At 52.2% G+C, this 27,854-nt stretch overlaps 1 protein-coding gene across 1 annotated transcript in view; it reads right to left on the minus strand.

Moving 5' to 3' along the window:
- The window catches only part of ZNF185 (zinc finger protein 185 with LIM domain), a 37,706-nt gene extending 19,878 nt beyond the window's left edge, over positions 1 to 17,828 (minus strand). Inside the window, exons 1-13 of the mRNA XM_064158880.1 lie at positions 17,808 to 17,828; positions 11,688 to 11,763; positions 10,421 to 10,556; positions 9,696 to 9,755; positions 9,007 to 9,045; positions 8,129 to 8,203; positions 7,477 to 7,548; positions 5,832 to 5,912; positions 5,027 to 5,110; positions 3,231 to 3,269; positions 2,878 to 2,961; positions 1,432 to 1,506; positions 241 to 321 (exon numbers count right to left, since the gene is read on the minus strand). Coding sequence (XP_064014950.1) covers positions 241 to 321; positions 1,432 to 1,506; positions 2,878 to 2,961; positions 3,231 to 3,269; positions 5,027 to 5,110; positions 5,832 to 5,912; positions 7,477 to 7,548; positions 8,129 to 8,203; positions 9,007 to 9,045; positions 9,696 to 9,755; positions 10,421 to 10,556; positions 11,688 to 11,712 — 851 coding nt within the window. The 5' untranslated portion in view covers positions 11,713 to 11,763; positions 17,808 to 17,828. The remainder of the gene's footprint in view (positions 1 to 240; positions 322 to 1,431; positions 1,507 to 2,877; positions 2,962 to 3,230; positions 3,270 to 5,026; positions 5,111 to 5,831; positions 5,913 to 7,476; positions 7,549 to 8,128; positions 8,204 to 9,006; positions 9,046 to 9,695; positions 9,756 to 10,420; positions 10,557 to 11,687; positions 11,764 to 17,807) is intronic.
- Between the last annotated feature and the right edge of the window lie 10,026 nt (positions 17,829 to 27,854).

A 27,854-nucleotide genomic window follows, 5' to 3' on the forward strand; every position in this document is an offset into this window, starting at 1 on the left:
TTCTTCTGTAGGATCTATTGCTCCATGACTGCACCGTGCTCAGAACCATCCTGTGGATTCGGGAGGACACCACCAAGCAGAGCCAAACTCGTGCAGCATAGAATCATGGAATGGTTTGGGTTGGAAGGGACCTTCGAGATCATCTAATTCCAACCCCCCCTGCCATGGGCAAGGACACCTCCCACTTGAGCAGGTTGCTCTTTGCTGTCCCTTAGGATGATACAGGACCAAGAAACTTGCCTGATTCCAGTAGAAATGGAGATTGTCTCTGTAGTTTCAGTAAAGGATGTGATGGTTTGACTCTTACTGCCTGTGTCAGGGCTGCAAGAGAAGAGAGAAAACAAATGTCACTTGTTGCTGAAGAAATCAGCTTCTCACTGCAGCTGGCCAGAACATTCCTGCACTGAGGAGACCTCTGGGTGGAAAAAGGCCTGGAGACCACAAGCATCACTGTTTTCATTGACAAAGTTGTCTTATCAGAAGCACTTTTTAAACTAAAACCACTGATGCTGCCCAGGAGGTCTGTCAATGATAGACAACAACTGAAAACAGCAGCACAAGGCCAGATACCCAAGGGCTGTGGAAAAAACATTGCAGCCTTTTTTGTCCCAGAGTCAGGAATTCAGAGACAAAGCTGAGAGCAACTGAGGATGATTCCATTGCACTACTCTGGTGAGGAGGAGTTCAGTGTGCTTGGGTTTTTCCCTTTCAAGCTTTGAGCACTTCTAGCAGGATGTTGTCACAGCATGGTGGAGGTTGGAAGGGACCTCTGGGGATCATCCAGTCCAACCCCCTGCTCAAGAAGGGTACCCACAGCAGCTTGCCCAGCATCACAGGTATCCACCTGGGTTTGGAAGCTCTCCAGAACAGACTCCACAACCTCTCTGGGCAGCCTGCCCAAGGCATCCAACACCCTCACACCAAAGAATTTTCACCTCTTGTTCATGTGGAACCTCCTGAGTTCCAGTTTGTGCTACTCACTCTTTGTCCTGTCATTGGACACCACTGAGAAAAGCCTGGCCCCATCCTCTTTCCCCCCACAGGTCCTTTAGCTGTTGCTGAGCACTGCTCAGATCCCCTCTCAGGCTGCTCTCCTCCAGGCTCAGCAGCCCCAGGGCTCTCAGCCTTTGCTCTTCACAGAGATGCTCCAGGCCCCTCAGCATCTTTGGAGCCTACAATGGACTCTCTCCAGTATCCCTGTATGCCTTGAACTGGGGAGCCCAGAACTGGGCCAAATACACCCTAGGGCAGAGCAGAGGAGAAGGGGAACCTCCCTTAACCTAACAGCAGTTGCCTGCTTCCAGCAGAAGTCTCCCATGTACAACAATGACAAACGTGCTTCGTTTCACCTCTAAAGAGGTGCCCACAGCAGTCTCTGACCTACAGCTGCCAAAGATCTCCAGGACATCTTGGTTGTGCTACACCACTTACCTGGAAGGAGACACTGCTGGGGACTTTGGCTCATTCCAGGAGGACCCAGCTGGGGTTTTTCTTAGTCCATTAGTACTGGGGTAAAAAACAAACAAACAAACCCCAATATATAACAAAGCATGAAGGACAGAAGCGTTTTGAGATGCCTTCTCCTTAAGAGGAGACTCATCCTGCTTTCTGGCCCACAGCTTTTGGGTCAGTTAAGCTGAACCCTGCTGTGCAAGGACTCAAACTCCCTCGTGTGTGTGTCACTGAGGTGACCAATTGCCAAAACAATGCCTTTGGAAAGTGGTTTGTCTTATTTCCCACAGCTGGAGCTGTTTCTACTCCTGGTATCTTCACTTTGCACTAAAACCCAGTTCCTCAAATGCATGGACTGAAGCTCAGTGTGGTGACAAACCTGATGTCACTGTGGAATGTGAGCAAAGGAGGGGAACTCCTCCCTAGTCCTGCCTCAAACCAGCACCACAGAATTGTCACCAAAAATCCTGAGGCAGCTCCTTCATCCTGAAAATGAAGCACTCTGGGCTGAAATGCCCCCTTGATTGGCCTCCCTGCTGGCTCTGCTAAGGAGCAGAGTGGCAAAGAAGATAATAAATGGTGCTGCTTGGCACCATGCCCCCCTCAGAGCAGGAACAGGAACTGAATCCCAAATGAACCTGCCTGAAAAGAGAGGAGGATTCTCCCTCCTAGGGGAAACATTTGCATTTCAGAGGATCCCAGCATGGTGGGGGTTGGAAGGGACCTCTGGACATCATCCAGTCCAATCTCCCTGCTCAGACAGGGGCACCTACAGCAGCTTGCCCAGGATCACAATGGCCAGCTGGGTTTGGAAGCTCTCCAGAGAAGCAGACTCCACAACCTCTCTGGGCAGCCTGCTCCAGGGGCTCTTCCCTGGGGCCTGTGAGCTCCTTGGGAAGTGAGCAGTGACTGGGGTGTGGAGTGCGATCAGGAGAGGGGCTCAGTGTCCCCTCCATGAAACTGATGCTGGAGTTGGGCTGCAGCTAAACTCAGTTTGTCACTCAAGTTCTCTCCACCCCCTGTCCCTGTCCCCACACCTGCCTATGTCTCATTTCATTCTGGATCTTTCCCTTTTAGCAAAAAAGATGTTATCAGGATGTTCTGAGAAGCCTCCCTGCAGGTATTCCAGGCCAGGTTGGATGTGGTCTTAAGCAACACAGTATAGCAGAAAGTCTCCCTGCCCATGGCAGGAGTACTGGAACTGGATCTTCAAGGTCCCTTCCAACTCAAACCATTCTGTGATTCTATGATTCTCTGTTGAGAAACCTCCATCTCCAGTTGTGTTCAGAGAGCTGCTGCTTTGCAGGTAAATGCAACTATCTGCAGAGAGCACAGGTGAGTGTGCCCTGAGCCCACAGAAGGGACAAATGAGTGTGTCCTGAACCCAAGGCCAGACACCACACTGCTCCAGGATGAGGGAAATACCTGCTGTCATCTGGTGGTAACCTGCATGAATCAGACACAGTTGGGCTTCTCCTCTGCTGGCTTTCCTCTTCTTCGATCTCAATCCTTTCAAAAGACAAAAAAGAGAAACAAAGGTCACAATCCAGCAGCTCCAGTTGGGTTTGGCCTCAGGCTCCCACCTCTGGGATCATCAGAAAACTTGTTTCAAACACTGTGGGCTCTCAAAAAGCAGCAGTGATGCAACCTTCCTAAGGCAAGTGTCCCTCCTCTGCTTGAAACATCTGGAGATGCCCTCCCCGAGCATTTAACAGTCACCCTGGTAGAGAACCCAGAGACACAACCCCAGCAGCACCTCCTGAGGGTCAGTGACCTACCTCTTGGCAAACAAAGGTGGAAATTCTTGTGTTGGGCTTCTGTGAAGGAAACAAAGGCAGTGGTGAGAAGTTTGTAAGGACAGACACACCTTGGGCAGGGGCAGCTCCCAGGGAGGCTCTGCCTCATCCTTGACCCACATAGTGCAAGGCTTTAGGTGTTACACCACTTGGGCAGAGCTGGCAGTGACCACACTCTGGTGTGGTGAAACCTGGACAGATGACAGAGCAGGAGAGATGAAAATAGGAAGAGCAGCTCTTTAGGACATCTTGACCTGAAGAAGCTTCCCCAAAGGACCTTTTTAAGTGGCCCTTCCTGAGGGCTGTTTTTCCTCCTGGACATAAACCTGACTCCATTCCATAGATGTTCCTCCTCAGAGGAACTCACATTTGGAGCAAGCCTCCACAATGTCCATCTGCATCCCATCTAAGCCCTGCTCTTGCTCTGGGCATGGCCAAATGCTCCTGGAGCATCCCCTCCTTGCCTCCCCTTGCACCATCAACCTCACTGTGCCACCACTGTGTGTGATGTCAGGAGAAGAAGGATGTGCAGTGGCCTGCAGAAAGGTCTCTATCATGGCTCCAGGGAGATTGGAGGCCTTGGGACTTGGCTTTTTTTTCCCTCCAATGAAAGATGGACAGCAAAGCCTTGGACAGCAGCAGCACCCACACATCCCTCACACTCCTGTTACACACCCACTTGTTACTATTGGGTTCTTTTTCCCCACAGAGCTCTTTTGAAACTGCAAGATCAGGATCTGAAAATGAGCCAATGTGTGTTCAGATGGCCAAGAAGGCCACCAGCACCCTGGCATGGATCAGCAATAGTGTGGCCAGCAGGACCAGTGCTGGGCACTGGTGAGGCCAGGCCTTGAGTATGAGGTTGTTTTGGACCCCTCAATCTGAGAAGGACTTTGAAAGGCTGGGGCAGGTCCAGAGAAGAGCAAAGAGGTTGGTGAAGGGTCTGGAGAACAGGCCTGGTGAGGAGCATCTGAGGGAGCCGGAGGTGTTTGGAGAAGAAGAAGGCTGAGGGGAGACCTTCTGGCTCTCTACAACTCCCTGCAAGGAGGTTGGAGACAGGTCAGGGTTGGTCTCTTCTCCCAAGGAGCAAGTGACAGGACAAGAGGAGATGCCCCCAAGTTGCCCCAGGGGAGGTTTAGGTTGGACATGTGGAACAATTTCTTCCTTTTGAAGGGTTGTGAAGGTCTGGCCCAGGCTGCCCAGGGCAGTGGTGGAGTCCCCATCCCTGGGCAAGAGGTTCAGTGTCGTGGAGATGCGGTGCTAAGGGACATACTTTGGTGGTGCTGGGTTCATGGATGCACTCCATGAGCCAACCAACATGGCTCTGTGATTCCATGACTCTTGTAATTCCAGCTGCTGCTCAAGCATAAAGCCCATGCAAACTGTGTCCCAAAAAGCTGGTCCTTGCTGAGTGCACTTCAGATTTGCTCTGGTTTCCTCTTGCAGGAAACAAAGCTGAAGAGCAGAGACCTGAGTCTGAAAACTGAACCTTGATTGCAGGACTCAAGGAACTGGGAACTATGACAGCATTTCTCTTCCTTAAATGTCATCCCACTCAGTTAAGAAGACCTCCAAAGTCCCTTGGAGGTCCTTCCCAGAACCTCACTAAAACCTGTAGATAGTCTCAGCGTGCCCAGAGAGCTGGCAGCTGCATCTTCTCCACCCATTGCTAAGGTACCCAGGACCTTCAAAGAGTCTGGGGGCCACCATCCTTGTAAGACCACCTTCAGCAGCCTCTTCCCTGTCTTCTGCCCCAGTCTTGCAGGCTGAAGACTCACCCATTGCTCTTCTTGGCTGCCGAGAGGACATAGGCACGTTCCCTGCTGGCAGTGCTCCTCAGCACACTGTTGGCTGCCTCTGTCCTGGAAGGGAAGGCAGAGGTCACATTCTGCTCACTTTCTTAGAGGTCACAGATGAACAACCCAGCAAAGGCTTCTGCTCACCCTGACAGAGCTCCTGTGCTCTGCAGAGCAGAGTCAACAGAATGGTTTGGGTTGGTAGAGAGCTCAAAATCTATCTAGCTCCAACCCCCCAAGTTGCTCAGGGCCACGTCTAGCCTGGCATTGGACACCTCCAGGAAGGGGTCATCCATAGCCTCCCTGGACAACCTATTCCCCAATCTTACCAGAAGCAACCCCACCACACAGACAAAACACATTCTGCTGCTGGTGGAACGAGAGATCCATTTGGATCTGGACTCCTATGGAAGTGCCCAGGTGCTCTAGGCTTGGAGATGGACATGCAGGCTGTGGGAAAGGATTCTTCCCTTCACTGCCAGGCTATTTGTAGGTCTCTCTGTGCCTCCTGACGCAGCTGATGGATTCCACAACCCATCTCCAGCTGCCAAATTAATTGGGGGATGCTGTCAGGCTGAATCACATCAGGCTGCCAATTATGTTGTGTTGGGAACATGGTGGCCTGGGGGCATGGAGGTGCTCTGGGGTGAAAGATCTGCTTCTTAGGGTTCTCCTGCAATCAGCCCTAATAGCCCATCATCAGACTGATCCCTAATGACCAGGTGTGCTGAGGTAAGTCCACTCCTCACTGCCCCTGCAGAAGAAGGTGTTTACCTGGAGGCCATACCTCTTTTTGTGTTCATCTGGAGTGAAGGGCAGGTCCTCCTCAGCCAAGTCCACTGATTTTTGCTTGACGTTATATGGAGCTCTGGAAAAGAAAGGGAAGGGACAGCTGGGGTGAGGAGATGCCTTCTGTAGTCTGTGGGAGAAGCAGCATGAGCAAACCCCAAAGCAGAATCATAGAATCATTAAGCTTGGGCAAGACCTCTAAGATAATTATGTCCAACCATCAACCCAACACCCCCATGGTCATTAAACCATGTCCCAAAGTGCTGTGTCCAAGCACTTCTTGAACACTTCCAGGGACAGAGGCCCTACCACCTCTCTGGGCAGCCTGTTTCAGTGCCTGACCACTCTTGCAACAAAAGAAACTGTTCCTAATCTCCAACCTAAACTTCCCCTCGTGTAAAATGAGGCCATTTCCTCTTGTTCTATCACTGGATGACTCCAACATGCTTAGAAATGAGTGAATTCCCCTTGGCTAGCAGGTGGTTGGGGGCAGATCACAGTATCACAGTACTGAATGTTTAGTAAGATGAATGTATCACAGTATCACAGATGAGGTTATAGAAGATGAGAATCCACCAGGCTGGTAGGAATCAGCCTGTACATCTTCACATCATTTATTTCAGGGCTGGAGTTGGGCTGTGGAAATGTGGAAAAGGGTTCAGCCTCTGGAGCTGCTGCACAGCAGTGTGCAAGACACTTGTCTTCTTCAAGCCCTTGTCCTCAGCTTGGTTATCTAAGCACCAGGGCCAAAGACAGAGGCTGCTTCATCAAAACTGCCCAGATCCATTTCAAGGGATCACAGAAAGGCTTCAGTTGGGAGGGACTTTAAAGATCTTCTCATTCCAACACCCCTGCCAGAGGCAGGGACACCTTGCACTAGACCAGGCTGCTCAAGGCCTCATCCAACTTGGCACTGAACATCTCCAGGGATAAGGCACACACAGCTTCTTCGGACAACCTGATCCAGTGTCTCACCACTCACATAGTAAAGAACTTCTCAATGTCCAGCCTAAATCTCCTCTGCTCTAGTTTCAAACCACTGTCCCTTGTCCTATCACCACAGGCCCTCATAAAGTTCTTCACCCTGGAGTCAGAGTTTTGGCACCAAAAGCTCTGTAGGAAGCATCAGCAGTGCTGCTGTGCCACAGGCCACCTCCTGGTTTCTGGAAGGCCAGGAATGCTGCAAACCAAGTAACAAGACTGCAAGCTCCAGTGTCACAGAATCCCAGCGTGGTGGGGGTTGGAAAGGACCTCTGGAGATCATCCAGTCCAACCTTCTTGCTCAAGCAGAGGCACCCATAGCAACTTGCCCAGGATCACAATGTCCAGCTGTGTTTGGAAGCTCTCCAGAAATGGAGGCCACACAACCTCTCTGGGCAACCTGCTCCAGGGCTCCAGCACCCTCACACCAAAGAAGTTTCTCCTGTTCAGGTGAAGCCTCCTGGGTTCCAGTCTGTGCCCCTTACTCTTTGTTCTGTCATTGGACACCACTGAGAAGAGCCTGGCCCCATCCTCTTGCCCCTCACAGGTCCTTCAGCTGTTGCTGAGCATTGCTCAGATCCCCTCTCGGGCTGCTCTTCTCCAGGCTCAACAGGTCCTGCTGAGCCCATGCACACCCAGTGCTGCTCCCTTGGCACACTCACAGTTTCTTGTAGTCCTCAGTGGTCATCCTGTAGCCAGAAGAACGTCCCACACTGGGACCCTTTGTGGCAGTGCTGCAGACAACACAGACAACATCTGTTAGGTGACTCTGCTGAACTTCCCTCACCCTTCACCACCCTCTCCTAGGTGAGCTCATGATGGGGGCAGGGGCAGATTGACCCCAAAAGTCCACCTCAAGGCTTCCCAGGGCAGTAGTGGAGTCCCCATCCCTGCAGAAGAATTAAAGCCATGGAGATACAGTGCTAAGGGGCACAGTTTAGTGGTGTCCTGGCAGTTCATGGTTAGAGTCCACAATCATGAAGGTCTCTTCCAACCCAAATGATTCCATGATTCTACAGGTTACAGCTCTGCAGAGATTCCTTGTGATTTGTCCTCCACTCAAAATGCTTTGCCCAGTTAAACCTAAACCCAGGAGCACTTTCTTAGCCCACCACCATCTCATGTTCTGGGGAGGAAAATAAGGAGCTGACGCCTGTGTCTGCTGAGTGGAGCAGGCACAGCTTCCAAGCATCTAGTAGGGCTTTAGTAGAGCTCAGTGGAAATCCAGAAGCATTGGCTAAAGAAAGAGGCTGAGCAGAAACACAATCAACATTTGAAAGCTTTTTCTTGAAGAGGCAGCAGACACACAGGTACCTTTTCTGTGCTCCATTTGAAGATGAAGAATCTGGCCCAGAAGAAGTCTTATCGATGGTCTTTGTGAACACCCCTCTGGGGAGAAGAGAAACAGATGGAATTGTTTTGCAGGACAGTGTTGGGAACTAAAACTAAGAGACTTGCAGCCACTCTTGAGCCAAATGGTGCCATTGTGTCCTGTCAGGAGGAAGCTGCTGGCTCAAGGCACTGAGAATCAGATGATCCTTCCCTGGAAGAGTCTTCCTAAGGAAATTCCCAACTCTCTGGGCAACCTGTTGACACTGAAACAGGTTTGTGGATGCTCCCTCCTTGGAAGTGTTCAAGGCCAGGTTGAATGGCTCCTTGAGCAACCTGTCTAGTGGAAAGTGTTCCTGCCCATGGCAAGGAGGGGTGTGAAACTGGGTGATCTTTAACCTTCCAACCCAAACCATTCTGTGATTCCTTCTCCCTGGCCTTAGACAAGGAAAATCAGGTCACACACCAGCTTGGGTGTGGTGTGGCAGGGCTTGCCAAGCCATTGGGATTCTGGTGGCATCAGTCTCTGTGGGCTGTAGCCCACATGTCAGAGGAGGCTGAAGCACATGAGGCCCATCACTGGTGCTGTGATGATCACAAGGATGGTGGAACACTCCCACAGCATCTGTGTGATCATCCTCTCCTGCAGAGACCTGATTTTCTTGTGTCACTATCAAACCACCTGTGTCACTATCAAACCACCTGTGTCACTATCAAACCACCTGTGACAAGGGTACTCCCAGAGCACCTCAATGTCCCTAGCCCACAGGAAAACCCAACAAAGAGCAATATTTTCCATGCCTGTTGCTCCTGACCCACTTCTCCTTCCCCCACAGCCCAAATAGTTGCCACTCTACACCAACCTGATGAGGTAACCGGATGGAGGCTTAGAGGCAGGAGACCTGTGCAAAGGACAGACATGAGTCAACAAAAAGCAGCAAATGCTGCAAATGCCACATTCTCAATGTCACAAATGTCCTCTTGTTCGGCAGAGGGAGGCAGGAAGAGGCAGGAAACAATCCCAACTGCAAGGAGAAGTGACTCAAGCTGGCACAAAGGTGGAGGAGAATCAAGAAACTGGTCATGGGAGAGGGCAAAGCTCTCCCAGCAATGGCCCTGCAGCCAGCTAAGAGCTCTCACACAGGACCAAGCCCTTCCCTAGACACTGGTCCTCAAAGCTCCTGGCTTCTTGAAGAGCTCTCATGTTCTGGCCCTGAAGCAAACTTTGCTCCCACAAAGGGCATTGCTTGCTCTGACCAGCATAGGAGTTGATGTGCAGCAGGGATCTGGTGGGAACAAGGGCATGAGGGCATCTAATGACCTTTACTGAAGGCATCAACCCATCCATTAACCCATCTGGGCTAAGCCACACTCTTGATGAGGCGCCAGCTCCTCAGAGGACATCACACTGAACACTCCTGGCTCTCCTCAGCAAGACGTGGGTATGGGGAGGTGAAGGACAAGCAGATGCTGGTGAAGGACCAGTAAAAGCATGCATTGGCCCTACAAGATAACAGAGGAGGGAGACAACAGAGTGTGTCCCCAGCATTACCTGTTGCTCTGGGGAGCAGGGGGTTTGGAGGCTGGGGATCCTCCACCAGCCCGTCCAGCCCTGGATAGAGAGAAAACACAATGACATCAGCAGCTTCTGACCTGCTGAGCAGGGCAGGGATGCTGCAAGAGTGCTGCTAAGAGTTTGCTTCTAATTCAAGAGAAGCTGGTGCAGGTTGTGGTGTTCCCTGCTACAGGGGTGGTTGTTCTATCACTTCAGCTCCTTCCCACCAAGGTCTGCCCCTTCCTTTTTTCAGTCTGAAGATGGAGAAACACCATCTGGCTTCAAAAGAACCTTGGAGTTTCTCTTGACACTTCAAGTCTACCTGTGCTGCTGGATTCCCAGCTCCCAGAAAGGTCATTCCTCACAGCTTCACCCTGTGGCAGTGACATTTCCTGGCACCATGGAGACCCCAGAATGTGCAAGCACCACATGTGCTTCTGCTGGCTGGAGAGCTGGGTACTCATGGGGGGAGAGGGAGGGGAGGGAGGGGAGGGAGGGGAGGGAGGGGAGGGAGAGGAGGGGGAGAGGGAGGGGAGGGAGAGGAGGGAGAGAGGGAAGGGAGGGGGAGAGGGAGGGGAGGGAGGGGAGGGAGGGGAGAGAGGGGAGAGAGGGGAGAGAGGGGAGAGAGGGGAGAGAGGGGAGAGAGGGGAGAGAGGGGAGAGAGGGGAGAGAGGGGAGAGAGGGGAGAGAGGGGAGAGGCTCTGGCTGGTGGCCACACTTACAGTGGGCTGCTCTTCTCATCCTCAGAGTCCGAGTTGTGGTGGTGGATCCAGCTCTTATCTCCTTTCAGGGTGGTGCGAACCTTCATCTGCTTGATGATCCTCCTGCGATCTTCATCCGTGGGAGGAATGACACCTCCTAGGAGAGGAAGAGGAGAAGGAAGGAGGGAGGAAAAAGGCTGCTGAGAGAGGGCAAGCATCCAGTGTCAGCAAGGGGAAACCTCAGAGAGCAGTGAGCACAGGCCTCCTGTCAGCCAGAGGTTGAAGCGCTGAAGGTGTGGCAGCACCCCTGATGAGAGATGGAAGCAAGCTGGCATCCCAGCTTCAAGATCAACCTACTCTGCTGCCTCCCCTCCTCAGCAGAGCTTCTGACAGCTTTTCCTCCCCTGCCAGAGGATTGGTTAACATTAAGGAGTCATCTTCAGGAAGACCCAAGATGCCCAGTGAGTGGCCTAAGTACACACTGACAAACAGAGACTGTCCTCCAGTACCTCCCATCACATCAGCTCTAGCTCTGGTTGGGTCTGTGGGAGAGGAGCATGGAGCTGAGCCAAGAATTAGGGGTTAGAGGGAAGCCATGAATGCAAACACTCAGCTGTCAGCTTTCTCTGGTAGCCTGAGAAAGGCACCACCTCAGAACTGGTGGAGGTACAGAAACCCAAAAGCTCATCATAATGGGGTTGGTAGGAACCTCTGGAGATCAAACAGTCCAAACCCCTAATCAAGCAGGGGCACCCACAGCAACTTGCCCAGCATCACAATTATCCACCTGGGTTTGGAAGCTCTCCAGAGAAGGAGACTCCACAACCTCACTGGGCAGCCTGCTCCAGGACTCCAGCAACCTCACACCAAAGAAGTTTCTCCTCCTGTTCAGGTGGAACCTCCTGGGTTCCAGTTTGTGCCTGCTGACCCTTGTCCTGTCACTGGGCACCACTGACAAGAGTCTGGTCCCATCCTCTTGCTCCCTCCCACAGGTCCTTTAGCTCTTGCTGAGCATTGAGCAGATGCCCTTTCCCAGGCTGCTCTTTTCCAGACAGAATCACACCTCAGAACCTCAGCTCAGCTCTCTCTACCTTCATGGATACTGAAATTAGAGCCAAACACAGCATTTTGGAGCTCTAAGCTAGCAGGTCCCAGACAAGGAAGAGGTGTTCTCTACCCATGAACAAAGTGCCCTGGGGAAGCTGAGTGAAGATGTTCCAGCAGATATAACTGAGCAGGGAAGGCAGAGGAAAGCCATGCCAGTGGACAGATCCCCAGCTGGAATTACCTTTACTGACACCCAGGGACATCATGGTTCTCAGAAGCTTCTTCCTCTTCAGCTACTGCTTGAAGACAACAAAGCCCTGGAAGAAATGAGGCAAGCAGATGAGTAGATGGGATAGAAAGAACTTTGAAGCTCTGTGGGAGGAAGAACATCACAACAGCATCACAGCCACAGGGCCTGGAGGATGGGGAGGCTATGGCATCTGCATCAAAGTTGGGATTTCTCCACATGCCATGGATTTCAAACATCAAGGACAGGAAAACTCAAATCAATCATGGTTTGGGGTGCAAGAAACCTTAAAGGTCATCTAATCATATCCTCCCCTGCAGCAAGCAGGGACATCTTCCACTTCAGTCTTCCATCCTCTACTTTGAGGTTGCTCAAAGCCCCATCCGAGTTAACCTTCAACGTATCTAGGGAAGGGACCCCCAAGATCTCTCTGGACATGTTCCAGTGTCTCACCATCCTCAAACTGAAGAATTTCTTCTTTACATCTAATCTCTACCCTCTTTCAGCTGAAAACCATTGCTCCTGGCCCATCACAACATGGGTGTGTTCTTCACACCAGTAAGTCTTCAGGCTGGCCTCAGAGGATCTGTTTTCCTTCCAGACTGGGGAGGGAAGTGGGGGAGGAGACCTTAGCCCAAGTGCCCAGATCCATTCAGGTGAGATGGACCTTCTGGAGTCATAGAATCAGCCAGGGTTGGAAGGGACCACAAGGATCAGCCAGTTCAAATCCCCCTGCCATGGGCAGGGACACCCAACCCTACATCAGGCTGGCCAGAGCCCCATCCAGCCTGGCCCTAAACACCTCCAGGGATGAGGCCTCAACCACCTCCCTGGGCAACCCATTCCAGGCTCTCACCACTCTCATGCTGAACAACTTCCTCCTCACATCCAGTCTAAATCTACTCACCTCCAGCTTTGCTCCATAATCTGTAGGAGATCTCTAGGAGTCTCCAGGACTCACACAGTGGGGGTTGGAAGGGACCTCCAGAGGTCATCCAGTCCACCTCCCTGCTAAAGCAGGGGCACCCACAGCAGCTTGCCCAGGATCACAATGGCCAGCTGAGTTCCCTCAAAAGAAGGAGATACCACAACCTCTCTGGGCAGCCTACTCCAGGGCTCTGGCATCTTCAAGCAGCTGAGGCTGCTTGACTGAACCTTGGGATTTTAGTCCAGTGGGAGCAGAAGAGAAGGACTCTTGACAAAGTCCACTTGGCAGAGGTACCTGTTACAACCTCAGGATACATCAGAGAGAACATCTCACTGCCTGGCTCAGAGGCAAGAGTTTGTTCTTTCTTCTTGAGGGTAGCTGGCTCCCTCCTCCAAATCACCACAGTAGAGCAGCAAAGAGAAACTCCTGGAAGAAACTCTGAGGTAGTAACCTCAGCGATGTTCTGAGATGAGGACAAACCCTTGCTTCAGAGCAAACCCAGCTTCCAGCTCCTCACACCCTCCCTTCTTCCCTCACCAAAACTATCTGCTGAAGCAAGATGCTCATGAATAAACCACCTCAGCTTCTTTAGGAGCCTGTGAATCTAACCTTAGCTTGCCATTATGTGCTGGTGGGCTTGCCCCTGCAATGCTGCTGGGAAGCCACACGCCCAGCAGGAACGCTGAGCTCGGATCTCACCACATCACTTCTAGGCACAGCTGCTCCTTCAAGCTTGTCTCAGCCCCAGACCTACCATGTCCAGTTTGTGCTGGGATGGAGAATAAGCTCTCTGCTCTTACCCCAAGGCTCACTAACATGCCAAACATTAATCCCACCATGAGCAGACAGCCCACCTCTGCTCTGACCCTTCCCACATCTCCTTCCCAACCACACTCAGTTGGCCTTGCTCTGCAGAGAGGAATCACAACAGCAGAGTTGTCTTGCACAGCCATGGAAAGCCTCCAAAGGACTGGGCAAAAGGATGGCCAGCAGGTTAAGGGAGGTTCCCTTCCTTCTCTGCTCTGCCATGTCTGTGGTGAGGCCACAACTGGAGTCCTGTTCTGGGCTCCCCAAGTCAAGAGAGACAGGCAGCTACTGGAGAGAGTTTACCTGAGGCTATAAAGATGCTGAGGGGCCTGGAGCATCTCTGTGAGGAGCAAAGGCTGAGAGCCCTGGGGCTGCTGAGCCTGCAGAAGAGCAGCAAGAACTAAAGGCCCTGTGGAGGGCAAGAGGCTGAGGCCAGACTCTTCTCAGTGGTGCCCAAGGACAGGACAAGGGGCAATGGGCACAAAGTTGAACCCAGGAGGTTCCACCTGCACAGGAGGAGAAACTTCTTTGGTGTGAAGGTGCTGGAGGCCTGGAGCAGGCTGCCCAGAGAGGTTGTGGAGTCTCCTTCTCTGGAGAGCTTCCAAACCCAGCTGGACACTGTGATGCTGGGCAAGCTGCGGAGGGTGAACCTGCTTTATAACAGGTGAGTTGGACTGGATGATCTCCAAAGGGCTCTTCCAGCCTCCACCATGCTGGGATTCTGCCTAAATGGAGGATACATCCCTGACCTAGGGCAAATCATGGGCAAAAGGGGGTCTAGGCTCCATGTTGTCATATCATGCAGAGGTCTGGGAGCTGGAGAGCTGTCACATGCCTAGCAGTGACTGAAAGTTGATTAGTGTCCCAGCAGACATCCTCTAGAGGAAGAAGCAAAGGTTAAGGAGGATGTAAGAAAGATCACAGAATCATAGAACTGTTTGGGTTGGAAGAGACCTCCGAGATCTCCAAATCCAGCCATCAACCCAACACCACCATGGCCACTAAACCATGTCCCAAAGTGCCATGGCCAAGACGTTTCTTGAACACCTCCAGGGATGGGGACTCCACCACCTCCCTGGGCAGGGAAGAAATTGTTCCCAATCTCCAACCTATAGCTCCCCTGGCACAGGTTCAGGCCATTTCCTCTCCTCCTATCACCTGATAGTAGAGACCAACTCCCACCTCACTGCAACTTCCTTTCAGGGAGTTGTAGAGAGCAATGAGATCTGCCCTCAGCCTTCTCTTTCCCATCCCAGGGCAATTCCTGACAGCTGGGTGATCTTGTATGACTCCCAGTGCAGTTCAGACTCATCTTTCCAGCACAATATGTTCACAACACTCAACCTACACACTGGATGGTGGCAACCAGAGCTTGACTTTCCAACCCATCCTCTGGGATGCAACACTGGGATGTCCCAAGCCATCCATAAGTGATGAGTGTTAGAGTGGCTACATTCCCCAGATTCCTGCTGGCTCAGCATCCAGCCTGAGCACCCCAGAATGACTGCAATGCTGTTAGACCTCAACATGAGGATCCACGCTCCTAACAGAGCTCCCAGGGAGGTATGGAGAACCACCATCACCTTTCACATCTCATATAGGTTACATCCAAGGAGCTTTGTTAGAGATCTAGACAGCCATAGAACCTCCACTTGGGAGGGAGCCTGCTGCCTGCAGGCAGGAAGGGCACAAAGCCTGCCCATAGTCTGCCTCCCACTGAAGACACCACCTCTGAAGATCCTCATCACGTGAATGAAAGCAATTAGAGGCTGTTGGGGAAGGAGGGGGGAGCTGAAACCTTGGCTAGATTTTAATCTTCAGGGTGTGCCTGTCTGCAGGCACCAAGCCAGCTCAGCTCTCCCTCTGCATGCTCCTGGCTGCTGCAGTGGTCCCTGCCTTGCTCCGGGACCTGCAGGGTGCTTTGAGCTAAAGGTATGAAGATGCTGCCGCTCATGGGGCAGAGTCTGCTTCAGCAGCACTTCTAAGGGCAGCTCCTGGTGAAAAGCCTCATCCTGCCAGGCAGGGGACAAGAGGATGGGAACAGGCTCTTCTCAGTGGTGCCCAGGGACAGGACAAGGGGCAGTGGGCACAAACTGGAACCAAAAAGGTTCCACCTGAACAGGAGGAGAAACTTCTTTGGTGTGAAGGTGCTGGAGTCCTGGAGCAGGCTGCCCAGAGAGGTTGTGGAGTCTCCTCTGAAGAACTTCCAAACCCAGGTGGATAATTGTGATGCTGGGCAAGCTGCTGTGGGTGCCCCTGCTTGAGCAGGGGGATTGGACTGGTTGATCTCCAGAGGTCCCTTCCAACCCCCACCATGCTGGGATTCTATAATCCTAAATGTCTTCTGCAGCCTGAACAAGTCTGATTCCATGAGGCATCCTCGCCCACTCACCCAGGCCTCCGCTTCGGAGCTGCTGTCCAGGCAGAGCAGCACTCCTCACCAGCAACTCCTCCCAGGGCCTGCAATCAGCAGCCCATTACTTCGCTGGGAAGGATCCTGCTTTCTGTCTAAGCCACTTAAAAAGACCTAATTACACCCCAGCAGATGAAACACTTGATGTTCTTCACAAGCCAGCTGCAGCTCCCATTACCAGCACAAAGCCCAGAAGAAAAACCTGCCAGCCACCCTCCTTCTTTGTGATGCCTCCACTGCAACTTTCAAGTGTTAATCCCAAATTTTAGAGCCTGCTATTGCCTGGAGTTTGTAGGGCACTTGGGGTAATCTCCTCTTTGTGCTTTAAGAGCCACCTTGCTTCTCCATTCCACTTGGTGATGAGCTAGATCCAATGTTGGACCTACTTCTGAGGACTAAATGAGTGCCCTGGGAGAGGAAGCTGAGATGAAAGCACCCTGGAAATGAAGCTTTTCTGGAGAGCCCACAGGCTGCCTTTAGACTCCTGAACTGTCCCCACAGCCACCAGTTCATGTGACAACCACTTCTGCTCCTAGCACCTAAGGCCACCAGGCTCACCTTACTGTGCTGGTGGCTGTGAGGGCTGTAAGGGGAGATGCTGAGCCAGAAGGCTGCTGTCAGGGTGGTTGGAAAGCTAGGGAAAGGCAGGAGAGACAGGGAAAGATGGAAAGCCAGGAGAGAAGTGGGTAAGTTGGAAGAGGAGAGATTTAGACTGGATGTTAGGAAGAAATTCTTCACTGTGAGGGCATTGAGACACTGGCATAGGTTGCCCAGAGAGGTTGTGGATGCCCTCTCCTTGGGGGTGTTCAAGACCAGGTGGTATGAAGCCTTGAGCAGCCTGGGCTAGTGGGAGGTGTCCCTGCCCATGGCAGGGGGTTTGGAACTGGATGATCTTGGAGGTTACTCCCAAGACAAACCATTCTGTGAGTCCACAAAATGGTGATAGAAGGAGAGGAAATGGCCTGAAATTGAACTAGAGGAGGTTTAGGTTGGAGATTAGGAACAATTTCTTTCCTGCAAGAGTGGTCAGGCATTGGAACAGGCTGCCCAGAGAGGCAGTGGAGTCCCCATCCCTGCAGGTGTTCAAGACACCTGTGGACATAGCACTTTGGAATGTGGTTTGGAATGGCTCTGATGGTGCTGGCTTGAGGACTGGACTCAGTGATCTTAGAGGACTTTTCCAACCCAAACCATTCTCTGACTCCATGCAATGTGGTGTCAGCCAGACCTTTTCTAGCCAGGTAACCTTCCCCAGGCCACACAACATGGAGTTAACACCTCTGCTGCCTCAGAAAGGTCATTAAACAACAAAGTGTGTGTTAACTCAGTGCTACTTCCCTGCTGCCCAGGTGGCAGCGCTCCAAGCCTCCCTGTCCCACCTACGGTGGCACAGGACCTGCAACCAGCCTGCTAGCACAGACCACCCGTGCTGTCACACTGCTGGCCTTGTGTTCCTGGGGAGAAGCATTGGAGCAGCTAGGAGCTGGTGTACTAAGGGAGGAGTTGGCCAGGGAGCTGAATGCCAGCCCCTGGCTGCAAGCAGGACGGAGGTTAGTCATGCGGAAGAGCCTCCTGGTTTAATGGCCTCTGATGTCTGCTGTGACCTTCAGAGCCCTCCAATTAGAGTGCATTTGAAATAAAACTGGGTGCACTTAAAGCTTGCAAAAGGTTTGAAACTTCTTCCTTTGAGCTTCCTAAACTCTGCCGTGAGTTTTGGCATCTACAGGCTAGGAAGGGGCTGAGGGGGCCTGGAGCGTCTCTGTGAGGAGCAAAGGCTGAGAGCCCTGAGCCTGCTGAGCCTGGGGAAGAGCAGCCTGAGAGGGGATCTGAGCAATGAGATAAAGGACCTGGGGAGGGCAAGAGGATGGGGCCAGACTCTTCTCAGTGGTGCCCAGGGACAGGACAAGGGGCAGTGGGCACAGACTGGAACCCTGGAGGCTTCATCTGAACAGCAAGAGAAACTTACTTGGTGTGAGGGTGCTGGGCCCCTGGAGCAGGCTGCCCAGAGAGGTTGTGTCCTTCTCTGGAGAGTTTCCAACCCCAGCTGGACATTGTGATCCTGGGCAAGCTGCTGTGGGTGCCCCTGCTGTAGCAGGAGACTGAACTGGATGATCTCCAGAGGTCCCTTCCAATCTCCAACCATGCTGGAATTCCAGGATCTAGACTTAAATCAGTGTCCACGTCCCTGCTCCCCAGCCCCTGTGACAAAAGGTGCCTTCACACCACCTTGGTTTAACACTCTGCAGAGCAACCCAGACTTTTACATCCCCACAAGAATGAAGGTCAGGCAGATGAAGCTTCTCCATGTAGATTAGGTGGAGCCACAGACACCCTGCCCCATCCAGGCTGGATTCAGGTGTGGGATTGCCAATCCCAGGCTGCCCAGCAGTGATCTGGAGGAGGTTGGGCACAGAGCTTCATTTCTCCTGCCTTAGCCAGAGCACACAAAGCAGACTTTGTGCCAGGGCAATGCTTTTGTGTCAGCTGTTACCTGATCTGCTGTGAAGCCAGAGCAGCCTGGAGAGGCTCTAACCTGATCCTGCAGAAACCCTGCCAGACCTAAATTAACCCTTTACATCCATTTGACCAGGTTGCCAGCTGTAAAAGGAGGGCCTGGAGAAGAGAAGGCTCAGGGCAGACCTCATTGCTGCCTACAACTACCTGAAGGGAGGCTGTAGCCAGGTGGGGATGGGCTCTGCTGCCAGGCAAGCAGCAACAGAACACAGGGGACACAGTCTCAAGTTGTGCTGGGGGAGGTCTAGGCTGGATGTTAGGAGGAAGTTCTTTACAGAGAGAGTGATTGGCATTGGAATGGGCTGCCCAGGGAGGTGGTGGAGGCACCATCCCTGGAGGTGTTCAGGCAAAGCTTGGATGAGGCACTTAGTGCCATGGTCTGGTTGACTGGCTAGGGCTGGGTGCTAGGTTGGACTGGGTGAGCTTGGAGCTCTCTTCCAACCTGGCTGATTCTATGATTCTACGAACATGTTCAAGCTCAAGAAGGAGGTGTTCAAGGTCAAGTTGGATGAGGCCTCGAGCAACCTGGTCTAGTGGAAGGTGTCCTTGCCCATGGAGCTGAGTGATGTTTCAGGTCCTTTCCAAACCAAAGCATTCTAGGATTCTGTGACTCAACATCCCATGTCCTCATGAACTCACAGGCATGCACCCTGTCAGCCCAGAACCTGCAATTCAGGAGGCTGATCCCACCTGACACAGGCAGGTAGCTGAAGGTGTTTGAAGAGGGACCTTGGCAGAGCCACAGCTCAAGGCATGCTCCAGGGTTTGGGCTGTAGCTCAGTGCCACGTGGCACAGTACTGGTTCAGTCTCGGGAGCAACTGAGTGGCTGGGGGCTTTCATGTGAAGCCAAACTGATATTTCACTGTCTCTGAATGCCAGAAGGGTTCATAAAGCTCAACCCCAGCTGCATGATTGCCTGTTTTGGTCTAGTGGCCGTGGAAATGATGGGTAGAAGGTTGGACCTGATAATCTTAGTGGTCTTTACTAACTTCAATGAATCTCTGATTCTACACAGGCAGGATGAGGAGTCACAGAATCATAGAATCAACGAGGTAGGAAGAGACCTCCAAGATCATCCAGTCCAACCTAGCACCCAGCCCTAGACAATCAACCAGACCATGGCACTAAGTGCCTCATCCAGCCTCCAGGGATGGTGACTCCACCACCTTCCTGGGCAGCCTATGCCAATGTCAGTCACTCTCTCTGGCAAGAACTTCCTCCTAACGTCCATCCTAGATCTCCCCTGGCCCAACTTGAGGCTGTGTCCCCTTGTTCTAGACAACCTTTAGCTTTTCTGAAGGACCAGGTTTTGACACTTGCCCTCCACCTTTTTCATGCAGCAACTATTCAGCACTGACACAGTCAGATATGATTTTGGTGACAGCACCAGGAGATTTCTACAGCCAAGCTTGTGAATAATCAGCAATGCCAGAGCCGAAGCAACCTGGCACCAACCTTCTGGGCTATTGCTCATGGCTACCTTATTCAGCACATGCAGAGAGGAGGGAGCTCTAAGGAGAATCCAGGCTCCAAGAGGAGGCTCTTTTCCCCAAGAACCTCTGCTACAGGTGTCTGAAGAGTCAGCTGTCAGCTGGAGGGGATGGATGGTTGCTCTGCTGTGGTGACATCTTATGCCTCTGCCACAGTTCTTCCAAGATGCTGGTCAAATAAACTGCACCACAGAATCAATCATGGAATGTTTGGGGTGGAAAGGACCTTTAAAGATCATCAAACTGCACACCCCTGTCTATCAGGATGTCTGCCATGACACTGCATATGAGTCACAGAAGCACCAAGCACTTGGAGCTACAGCTGAGCCTGGCTGGCTGTGTAAGATCTCTGTGGAGAGTATCACCCCAGTGTCACAGTTGCTGAGCATCTTAGCCACTGCTACCTGGGGACAGTGAATGCCTCTTCCCTGAGAATAGGGGAAAAAAGAGGGATGAAATCCTGCCCTTTGCTATCCAGAACTCGTTAGTGTGACCAACTCAAACACGTTTCAGCCACGACCAAGACTGCAAAGCTACCAATGCACCATGACAACTTCTGCTACTTCATGTGCAACCACCCACACACCCCTCCAAACAACAATTTAATCCAACCACAAGCTGGCAAAGCTCCTGAAGCTAGGAAAGTAGGGCATCAACTTAATCAGAAGCATCACACAAACCTGCCTGTCCCAGGAGATCACCTGGGGGTCCCACAGCACGACCACCCCCCCTCCCCCAAAACACCAACACTTGCTGCTGTCACTGCCTGAAATCACAGCCACTAGAGTGAAAAATGCTCTAGCACAGCTTTATTAGCTAATTACAAGGCAATAATTCCTAATTGCTGCACTAATTTCTGTGTTTGAAAAGGAAGGAGGATGTAAAAGCCCTTTTACCGCACCCACATGCCACTGACCTTAAGCCTTGATGTCTAGAGATGAAAGCACAAAGGAAGGAGAAGTTTGTTTTGCTTTCAGGGGCAGAGCTTCGTCTTTGCATCACAGATCCACAAACAGAGAAGCACAGAAAACCTCCTTGAGTCATGGAATCATTCAGGTTGGAAAAGACCTCCAAGATCAACCAGCCCAACTTCCCCTCCTCAAGCAGGGGCACCTACAGCAGCTTACCCAGGATCACAATGTCCAGATGGGGTTGGAAGCTCTCCAGAGAAGGAGACTCCTCAACCTCTCTGGGCAGCCTGCTCCAGGCCTCCAGCACCCTCACAAGAAAGAAGTTTCTCCTCCTGGTCAAATGGAACCTCCTGGGCTCCAGTTTGTGCCCACTGGCTCTTGTCCTGTCCCTGGGCACCACTGACAAGAGCCTGGCCCCATCCTCTTGCCCCCCACCCTTTAGCTCATATGGTGAGGTGCTCTTCTTGTACCCCACAAGAGTGGTATGGACCTCACCCCAGAATCCCAGAACCACCAAGGTTGCAAAAGATCTCCAAGATCAAGCCTAACCTTCTACCCACCACCTCCATAACCACTAAACCATGTCCTGAATTGCCATGTCCACAGGTTTCTTGAACACCTCCAGGGATGGTGACTTCACCACCTCCCCGGGCAGCCTGTTCCAATGCCTGACCACTCTTGCAGGTAAGAAATTCTCCAGGGCATCAGAGAGAAGGTACAAAATTCTGCCAAAAAGCCCCTCAGGGTATTTGTATTAGAAACCCAAACCCTGCCAAGTTGTGGAAATCAGGAGCAGGAGAAGTTCCTGGGAATAGGTTTAATGTTTTCTCCTTTGGCTGGCTGAATAAAACAAAGCAGGCTAAGGACAAGGTCCTGCCCAGTCTGAGCAAGGACACCTCTGCTCCCCAGCTTGCTGTGGTGCAACCTCTCCAGCTCACTGTGGAGCAATCTCTGCAGATGAACCCAGCTCAGGCTTTCTCCTGGCCACCAGAGGGGTGGGGATGGGGTGCTGGAGACAATATTTACCAAGCTCAAAAGTAGGATGAAGCAAGGACAGAGGGAGGTGCTCATCTCTGCACCAGCACCACCACTCCCAGCCCTTCCTTTCCAGGGAACTGATTTCACACTAGTTCCGAGAGACACAAAACAAGGAGGAGCAGGAGAGACCAAGATCTTCCCCTGCACCCCCTGTCCCACACAGGCCCTCGTGGGGGGTGGGGTGGTTAGAGATGCAGAAGGGATGCAGCACACCCCAAGTCTCCTGAGAGGTTGCCATGGGAAACCGGCTGAGATCTGAGCAGTGCTGTCCTGACTGCTCCCCTTGCCCACACACGGACCCCTCTCACTTAGCTCACTGCCATGCCCCCTCCTCTAATTCATAAACCAGGGGGTGGGGGATAGACTGTGGAAGGGTGTGGGGAGAGACCCGGTGACCTGACAGGGACAAGGAACAGAGATTCAGACCCAAACCTTCCCCCTCTGCCCCGTTTCGGTCCTCAGACCATCCCTGTAGCACTCAGGTACCACTGTGGATCCACACTTTGGTCCCACACGCCACAGAAGAGAACTTCATAGAATCAGAGAGTGGTTTGGGGTGAAAGGACCTTCAGAGATCATCCAGACCAAACCCCCTGCACTCAGCAGAGACATCTGCAACTTGAGCCCCAAACAACCTGACCTGGAATGTTTCCAGGGATGGGGCATCTCCCACCTCCCTGGGCAACCATCTCCTTATGCTTTAAGAATTTAAGGAATCAATTCCAGTCTCTCCCACTCCCACCAGAGGGTTAGGGAAAGAACCCTCCTCTTCCTCCCTCCCAGGCAAAGGGAGCAGGTGAAGCAGGGAGAAGCAGCAGCACCCCAAATGCCCTCCACAAAGCTCAGAGGACCAATCTCTCTGCCCAACCCTACCTGTGGAGGCTCCTCAGCTGTGGCTTCCTCCCAAAAAAAAAAGACTGGTGTGAAGCAGTCCCCAAGCAATCTGCAGGCACTCTGAGGCTCCCCAAGGGCTGGCAGCAGGTATCTCCAAGCCTCCCTGGCAGCGAGGGCGGCTGTGGGCGAAGCTGAGCAGCCTTTACCTGCCGAGAGAGGGCTGGCTCCTGGAAGCCAAGCCTTGTTTTGAGGAGGAGACTTGGGTGTGTTTTGCCCTTGAGGGGAATCAAACAGGTTTCTCCATTCAGAGGACAAGGTCTCCCCTCCCTGTAAGCTCTCCTCTTGCATTCCTCACATTCTCCAGCCAGTGCCACCTTCCCCAGCCCAGTGCTGCTATGGGACAGCAGAAAGCAGCACACCTCCTCCCGCTCCACCCCCAGCTCTCCCCGCACTCACTTTCCTCTGCAGGGCTGTCCTGCATAGCAGGGCAGCAGCACACCAAGGCCATGCAGGTACCCCCCTGGCCCCGAGGGAGCTGCTTACAGCAGTGCGGCTCCAGCAGCAGGGACTGGGCTGTAATTAGCACTCAGCACTCATTGTCTCCTTCTAATTAAGTCGGTTGCAGGGCTGTGATTATTGCTGCTCGCTGCAGAGGAAATCGCCACGTGTTCCGCTCGTCCTCGCTTCAGTTCCTCTTCTAGCTGCTGTGCTCACCACGAGATCCCCGAGATCCAGCTGTGGTGAGGCTCCCAATGGCCACAAAGCCTTTGGTTACATCAAGATCCCTGAGATCCAGCTGTGGTGAGGCTCCCAATGGCCACAAAACCTTTGGTTACATCAAGATCCCTGAGATCCAGCTGTGGTGAGGCTCCCAATGGGCACAAAACCTTTGGTCACCTCAAGATCCCTGAGATCCAGCTGTGGTGAGGCTCCCAATGGGCACAAAACCTTTGGTCACCTCAAGATCCCTGAGATCCAGCTGTGGTGAGGCTCCAAATGGGCACAGCAAAGCCCTTGGTTACCTCAAGATCCCTGAGATCCAGCTGTGGTGAGGCTCCCAATGGACACCAAACATTTAGTTACCTCAAGATCCCTGAGATCCAGCTGTGGTGAGGCTCCCAATGGACACCAAACCTTTAGTTACCTCAAGATCCCTGAGATCCAGCTGTGGTGAGGCTCCCAATGGACACCAAACCTTTAGTTACCTCAAGATCCCTGAGATCTAGCTGTGGTGAGGCTCCCAATGAACACCAAACCTTTAGTTACCTCAAGATCCCCAAGCCCCAGCTGTGGTGAATGGACACAGCAAGACTTTAGGTGAGACACTGTAAGAAACTTCTTCACTGGAAGGGTTCTCAAAGCTTGGGGCAGGCTTCCCATGAAGACAGTTGAACCCCCATCCCTGGAGGTGTTTCAAAGATGCAGAGATGTGGTGCTGAGGGATGTGGTTTAGCACTTGACTTGGTGGAGTTACAGAATGGTTGGACCCAATGATCTTAGAATCATTTCAGCTGGCAAAGTCCTTTATGGTTGTATGACCCTTGGAGATGACCAGATCCCTGAGACCCAGCTGTAGTGAGGCTCTGAATGGACACAGCAAGATCCTTGGGTCCACTGTTTGCCAGTTCCTAAAGCAATGCATTGGAGATGTGAGTTTAGAGCCCTTCTGAGTCAGTCCAAGACTGCCACAGGTCAGTAAGAAGGTGATGAATACCCAACCAATCATCCCTCAGGACCTCTCTCCACCACTGCAACCACCAGCAAACACTTTTCCTGTTCTGAGAACCCATCAGAAGGAACTCCAGGTCTGTAGAAGCATAGAATGGAATCACAGAACTGTTTTGGTTGGAAAAGACTTCTAAGATCGAGCCTAACCATCAGCCTAAGACCACCATGGCCACTACACCATATCCCCAAGTGCCAAGTTCACAAATTTCTTGAACCCCCCACCACAGGGATGGTGACTTCACCACCTCCCTGGGCAGCCTGTTCCAATGCCTGACCACTCCTGCAGGAAAGAAATTGTCCCTAACATTCAACCTAAACCTCCCCTGGCACAATTTCAGGCCACGTAGGAGATGAGCTGATGGAGAAACATTGCTCTTGTGACTGGATAGGGCTGGGTGATCTTGGAGGTCTCTTCCAACCTGGTTGATTCTATGATTCTTTGCACCTCAGTGAGGGATCTGCTGCAGGATGGTGGGCAAACAACCAGCAGACCAGGCTGGGATGTGCTATAACAGGGCTAACAGCCCAGCCCTGGCTGGCAGCAGCACAGTGAAGATAACATCTCAGAAGCACTGATGTCAACCTTGTTGTTCCAACTCCAGCTCTTCCTCCTGATCCAGTCAGCAGCAGCCCAGGCTCAGCTGAGCTTTCCTCCACAGAGGCTGTTAGAGATCCCAGCTGAGATAAGCTGAGGAGATGTCATAGTCCCAGAGGCACGCCCTGAGCTGGGAGTGGGCACAGAGGGCTCTCTGTGGGCTCTTGCCAATGCAGTCCAGACCCTACCTCCAAAGCATCCTCTGCTCGAGGGCTCCAGCTGACAGTGCAGCTTTATTTTTGGCAAGCCCTGAGTCATCCCCGAGTTTGCTGAAGGTTCCTTCAGGTTCTTTCCTGGAATAACAGTGACTAAGAACCTGGGTAGCCTTTTGGATACAGCAGGTTCTCTGCCAAGCAGGCAGAAAGGACAATCCAGGGTCAGAGGACCAGGATATTTTTGTCCCCGGTGTGAAGACTCCGTTCCACAATCAGCATTCAAACAACATCCATAGAATGGTTTGGGTTGGAAGGGACCTTAAAGATCTTCCAGTTCCAAATCTCCTATCATGAGCAGGGACACCTTCCATTAGACCAAGTTGCTCAAGGCCTCATCCAACCTGGATGAACACCTGCAGAGACTGAGCATCCATGACCTCATGCTCACAGTAGGTGATCTTTTAACACTAAACTCCAGGAGCTGAGTGTTGGGTTTGGGTCTCTTTTTTCAGCTGTTTTGCTGAGTTGGCAACATCTAAAGCTAAACCATTAGCTGGCCATCAGTGTTGCTCTCCTCAGAAGAGAGGAACCCAGCCAAGAATTGCTTCTCTAATTAACTCACAGGAGATAGGTGCAGCATGAAGTCATGTTTTGTTATTAGCTTGAAAATGCAGGTCCAAGCAGATGTAGAAACCATCCACAGCCAGGTCTGAAAGGCAGGGGTGTGGCAGCAAGGTAAGAACAGCAGGGAAGGTGTTTCCAACCTGGCAGCTCCATCACAACACCATGGACATGTGAGTTGTTGGTGAAGGACAGGCTGTGTGGCACGTAGCCTTCTGAGATACAGCCAGGCCAAGCAGGAGGAGAACCTCAACATGAACAACTGTTCGAGCTGGTCCGAGCTAGGGTGGAACTGGTTCTGTTCAGGATGGGACTTCTCAGCTCAGTCTCTGCTCAGTGAGGCACTGAGACATTAATGATACCATGGGAGATAGAGAATCATAGCATCACAGAATCATCTTAGTTAGAAGAGATCTTCCAGATCATCAAGTCCAATCCTTAACCCAGCACTGCCAGGTCTTCACTAGACCACGTCCTTCAGCACCACACTTCCATGGCTTTGAAACTCCTCCAGGGTTGGGGCCCACCACTGCCCTGGGTAGCCTGGGCCAGGCCTTGACAACCCTTAAGGGCAAGAAATTGTTCCTCAGGTCCAACTTAAACCTCCCCTGGGGCAACTGGAGGCTGTTTCCTCTTGACCACGTCCTATCCGTACTTCAGCCTACAAGCACATCAGTGTAAACCACATCTCTGTCTTCTGTTTCCCAGTAAGGACAGCAGGACAGGGACACTTTCCCCCTCCTTTTTTCCTTCTTTCCCCTGGAGAAAATGCTTTTCACACTTTGTTCAGCTGAAAAGAACTCCAGCTAACCATGCAGACAGCTCACCTTGACCTGGAGACCTCCAAGGTTGTGGAGTCAGCTCAGTTCACGTAACTCCCACGCTGCAAACAAAGCCTGGTAAGCACCTCTGTGGTGCTCAGCAGCTCAAACAGTTAAGGACAACCAGTCCCAAGCAAGCCTTTGTGGTTTTATCCCAAGTAAGCTCTTAGATAAACCTCTCTTTCCAAAGTCTAGCTGGACATCATTCCCACCAGCAGGCACAGAAACCCTGATGGGTGGTTTTCTTCCTCATAATTACAGCAGCACTTTTAGTTCTTTAATGAGGTGGCATTTCCAAAATCACAGCAGTGGCCAGAGGCAGAAGAAGGTTTTTTTGTCTAGTAAGATGGTCAGTGTGACACCTGGAAGAGCCACAGGGCCACCAGGTCACTCCCAATTGGAGGCTAAGAGACCCTCAAGGATGAGGGTAGAAGAAGAGCCCCTTATGGCTCAAGGTGGAAGAAGAGCCCCTCAAGACTGAGGGTGGAAGAAGAGCCCCTCAAGGATGAGGGTGGAAGAAGAGCCCCTCATGGCTCAAGGTGGAAGAAGAGCCCCTCAAGGCTGAGGGTGGAAGAAGAGCCCCTCAAGCCAGTCTAAAGGGGAAGAAGAGTCCCTGAAGCACTGAAGTCCATTGGGACATCTCCTGGTTTCTCAATACCACTTTCTCCTGCCTACCTCTGCCCCCCACCCTTGCACTGAAGGTGGAAGGGAGGTGACTAACCCCTCAGTCCTTTGGGCCTCTGCCAAGGGGACAGCAAACCCAAGCCTCAGTAGAGACGGAGCAGAGCTGCGCTGAGTAGCAGGGTGTAAAACCACTACACCCATTGGTTATGAGGGAATCAAACTGGTTTTTCATGAGGTGTCATTACAGAGAGCTGCCAACCTGCCTGGCCTCACCTTCCTCACAGCAGGCAGGACACAGCAATCCACCCTTGGCTATTTGCTGCTAGGTGGGGAGACACTGGAACAGGTTGCCCAGGAAGGTTGTGGACGCTCCCTCCTTGGAAGTGTTCAAGGTTGGATGAGGCTTTGAGCAACCTCATCTACTGGAAGTCCATGGCAGGGGGGTTGGGACTAGATGACCTTCCAACCCAAGCCATTCTATGAATGAATCTCAGCCATAGTCATGAAGCCAAACCTGCAGAGGTTTGGGACAAAATGATCTTGTCAGCAAAGAGAGGACAAAAGGCAGGCTGTAGCCAAGCCTGATGGCTTTGCTGTGACAGCAAACCATGTGCACTCACCAGGAGCAGTTGGACTTGGTGATCCTGAGGGTCTTTGCCAACCAGAGTGTTTCTGTGCTCT

Source organism: Pogoniulus pusillus, chromosome 19 (assembly GCF_015220805.1).
Source record: "Pogoniulus pusillus isolate bPogPus1 chromosome 19, bPogPus1.pri, whole genome shotgun sequence".
NCBI lineage: Eukaryota > Metazoa > Chordata > Aves > Piciformes > Lybiidae > Pogoniulus > Pogoniulus pusillus.